General features: G+C 40.6%; 1 protein-coding gene across 1 annotated transcript in view; it reads right to left on the bottom strand.

Moving 5' to 3' along the window:
• Positions 1 to 1,963: 1,963 nt before the first annotated feature.
• The window catches only part of LOC130108262 (calcium/calmodulin-dependent protein kinase type 1D-like), a 14,546-nt gene continuing 12,012 nt past the window's right edge, over positions 1,964 to 4,497 (bottom strand). The window contains exons 11-12 of the mRNA XM_056275149.1: positions 3,230 to 3,331; positions 1,964 to 1,977 (exon numbers count right to left, since the gene is read on the bottom strand). Of these exons, the coding sequence (XP_056131124.1) occupies positions 3,259 to 3,331 (73 nt within the window). The 3' untranslated portion in view covers positions 1,964 to 1,977; positions 3,230 to 3,258. The remainder of the gene's footprint in view (positions 1,978 to 3,229; positions 3,332 to 4,497) is intronic.

The raw sequence follows: 4,497 nt of genomic DNA on the forward strand, positions 1-4,497 counted from the left end.
AAAAAAAAATTCTTACCTTGTGTCATCACACCTATGTAAGAATAGATGGGATGTGCCCAGTCAACAAAAATGAATGGGAAGCCATGCCCATTCAACCGATATTGGTGGGAAACCATGCAACAGAAATTAACGGGAATTGAGGGATTTTAATATTTATTAAGAAAGAAAACAGAAAAATGTATATGCATAATGTTACAACATCTGTAACATGACAACAACCATATGGTTTCATTACCAATGCTCACCATGTCTTTACAGCAGCCCACGGCATAAAAGTGGCACATGTTAATTAATATCCAACCCTTGCTTAAACTGACCATATGAAGCCATATGCATACAGCTACCATTACTTGATGTTGGAATGGGTTGTAGTGGTATGGGACCCTTGGGAGGGTAATTTTATATATATATATATGGCATTGCAAAAACAGGTCAACTTCATTCCTTCAGCGATGACATCATTATATTAACTGCTCCAGAGTACATTTCAATCTCATATGAAAAAACAAAACAAAACATTATTGGCTCCTCTCCTACAAACTTTGCATTTTGGCCTGCAACAGTGTCAGAGATAAAAGATGAATACCTGCAAGAGGCAGGTTTTGTCTTTAAGTTTCAGAACAGTTCCCACCCCACAGTGAGTGAAATGAATACAGAATACAAAGAAAAAGAAAGCACAAAAATAAATAGCATGATGACATACTCTCTTGAAACCCGACGCTCTTGTATATTTCAGTATGTATGTTTACATGGAAGCCCAAATCCCTGATTACTGGGAGTAATCAGTTAAAGGCATTTCAACCAAAGGGTTCACGTTATTTGAAATAAGCCAACCCTGGAGTACAATCATTCCTTTGATAATTAATTCATGGTACGTCTTCCAATAAGCCTACTTCCTGTTGTCGCAGAACTACTTCCTGCCATCCTGGCCCTGAACAATTTTGAACCCAAATGAAGAATAGAGGAGACATGAATGCAGAGAGATGAATTAGTAAAATACCAGTATCTCAATATCTCGTTTTTTTCAAGCTTATAGCCAATGAAAACTATCAAGAGAAGTCTTTCCAGTCATGTGTTTCTATTCTTTATTCGTGATAACTGCTGAAAAGGTAATTTACTACTTTCCTGTTTGACTTCTGTGATAGTTCCAAGGCATACCACAAACATAATTGATTACAATGCAGTATGCTCAGTTTTATTAGGGTACACTAACTTAGCTAGCTGTATGGTGTTTCAAGTTTCCCTAAAAACACATTTTTCTGTTTAATATTGTCCAAATAACGTCCTGTTTGCTGCATCTAGTGACCTTTTGCATGCAAAGTTTCCAGAAACATCGTACGCAAACTAACGTGTATAAATCAAAAGACCGCACAAAAGTCTAAGCACTGTAATCACGCTACGCTGACCCCCCGATTTTGACCTTAGCCTAATAATAATATTAATCAAAAACGGCTGTTTATGTGACCATTTCTAAAGTAAGAGTAACACTGTTATGGGCTAATGATTGGGCTATTAGGCTGCATGTAAACACATTAACTGCTATACAAGGTCATGTCATTCAAGTGGAATTTAAAGCCAGCCAAATTCCATACAGTAAGCATTCATTGTGTATTTTTCATACAAAGTTACTGAAAAAGTAAGTCCTTTTTCAATGTTATTCGATATGAACATTTGTCGAGTATTGATAGATAAAATAAACAGTCCTGAATTAAATAACAGAAGCAATAGTGTATAGAATGTACAGCTCAAGAGAGAAAACACTATCTCTTTATGCGTATATTTCCCTTAGTACATATGTGCTGCACTCTAATGCCTCCATGGACAACCTGTCTCGGTCCGTTTTGCTCGTCCCTTTGAGTGGACATCTGCATCTGTTGCTGGTGTGCAAGTTCTTGAACATAAAAGACAAGACCTAAACAAGCTGAGGGCAACAGATGATGAAGGACTCCAATGGTTGCCACGAGCTCAGGAAAAAAACTAGAGAGAGAGAGAAATGGAGCTTATAAATAACAGTGGGGGTGGGGCAATAATTCAACATCATTGTTTATCATCTGGGCAGCACGGTGGCGCAGTGGTTGGCGCGGTCGCCTCACAGCAAGAAGGTCCTGGGTTCAAGCCCAGTGGTAGTCCAACCTTGGGGGATCGTCCCGGGTCGTCCTCTGTGTGGAGTTTGCATGTTCTCCCCATGTCTGTGTGGGTTTCCTCCGGGTGCTCCGGTTTCCTCCCACAGTCCAAAGACATGTAGGTCAGGTGAATCGGCTGTACTAAATTGTCCCTAGGTGTGAGTGTGTGTTTGTGTGTGTGTGTTGGCTCTGTGATGGCCTGGCAGCCTGTCCAGGGTGTCTCCCCGCCTGCTGCCCAATGCCTGCTGGGATAGGCTCCAGCACCCCCGCGACCCTGAGAGCAGGGTAAATGGTTTGGATAACGGATGGATGGATGGATGTTTATCATCTTTCAATGGTATTGTATTGGGAAGAAATTCGGATATTGTCACATCGTGATACACAATTTTGTAGTCTAAATTATTGATTCATTCATCTATTATCCAAACCGCTTATCCTTACTCAGGGTCGTGGGGATGCTGGAGCCTATCCCAGCAGTCATTGGGCGGCAGGCGGGAAGACACCATGGACAGGCCGCCAGGCCATCACAGGGCCCACCCACACACACACCTAGGGACAATTTAGTACGGCCGATTCACCTGACCTACGTGTCTTTGGACTGTGGGAGGAAACCAGAGCCCCCAGAGGAAACCCACACAGACACAGGGAGAACATGCAAACTCCACACAGAGGACAACCCGGGATGACCCCAAGGCTCGAACCCAGGACCTTCTTGCTGTGAAGTGATTAGTCTAAATTAATGATACCAATAAATTCTCACTTAATGAGGTCTGAAATATTTGAGTGCTTTTTGAGAACTAGTTTTGGTTGAATGTTATACTTTACATTATTTTACCAAACAAATGTGATGAATCTCAGCTAGATTTTTAAACATGGTATTTTTGCATAAGTAAGCAGATATCACTATTGATATCATGTAAATCTCACTACGATTGTCGTGATGATAATAATAATATCTTCCATCTCATCCCGTGCTAGTTATAAGTAGGTGCCATAATCATCACGCCAGCCCAGGAAGTGAGTTCAGTTCAGGGAAATACAAAAGTTTTCGAATATCATCATATTTCCGACATCTAAATTTTGGTTAAAAATGTGTGGCTACTTACATGAAATCCCTATTAGGTTAGCCAGTCAATCACATGACAGAACACACGCTTGTCTGGAGCCCCTGGCCTTTCCTGTTCTGGTCTCTATCCATGGAGTCATGGCTGCAGCAAAAAATAAAACACATACACTACCGTTCAAAAGTTTGGGATCACCCAAACAATTTCATGTTTTCCATGAAAAGTCACACTTATTCACCACCATATGCTGTGAAATGAATAGAAAATAGAGTCAAGACATTGACAAGGTTAGAAATAATGATTTTTATTTGAAATAAGATTTTTTTTACATCAAACTTTGCTTTCGTTAAAGAATCCTCCATTTGCAGCAATTACAGCATTGCAGACCTTTGGCATTCTAGCTGTTAATTTGTTGAGGTAATCTGGAGAAATTGCACCCCACGCTTCCAGAAGCAGCTCCCACAAGTTGGATTGGTTGGATGGGCACTTCTTTGAGCAGATTGAGTTTCTGGAGCATCACATTTGTGGGGTCAATTAAACGCTCAAAATGGCCAGAAAAAGAGAACTTTCATCTGAAACTCGACAGTCTATTCTTGTTCTTAGAAATGAAGGCTATTCCATGCGAGAAATTGCTAAGAAATTGAAGATTTCCTACACCGGTGTGTACTACTCCCTTCAGAGGACAGCACAAACAGGCTCTAACAGGTACTATTTAATGAAGATGCCAGTTGGGGACCTGTGAGGCGTCTGTTTCTCAAACTAGAGACTCTAATGTACTTATCTTCTTGCTCAGTTGTGCAACGCGGCCTCCCACTTCTTTTTCTACTCTGGTTAGAGCCTGTTTGTGCTGTCCTCTGAAGGGAGTAGTACACACCGGTGTAGGAAATCTTCAATTTCTTAGCAATTTCTCGCATGGAATAGCCTTCATTTCTAAGAACAAGAATAGACTGTCGAGTTTCAGATGAAAGTTCTCTTTTTCTGGCCATTTTGAGCGTTTAATTGACCCCACAAATGTGATGCTCCAGAAACTCAATCTGCTCAAAGAAGTGCCCATCCAACCAATCCAACTTGTGGGAGCTGCTTCTGGAAGCGTGGGGTGCAATTTCTCCAGATTACCTCAACAAATTAACAGCTAGAATGCCAAAGGTCTGCAATGCTGTAATTGCTGCAAATGGAGGATTCTTTGACGAAAGCAAAGTTTGATGTAAAAAAAATCTTATTTCAAATACAAATCATTATTTCTAACCTTGTCAATGTCTTGACTCTATTTTCTATTCATTTCACAACATATGGTGGTGAATAAGTGTGAC

The sequence above is a fragment of the Lampris incognitus genome, chromosome 2 (assembly GCF_029633865.1).
Source record: "Lampris incognitus isolate fLamInc1 chromosome 2, fLamInc1.hap2, whole genome shotgun sequence".
NCBI classification, from domain to species: Eukaryota; Metazoa; Chordata; class Actinopteri; order Lampriformes; family Lampridae; genus Lampris; species Lampris incognitus.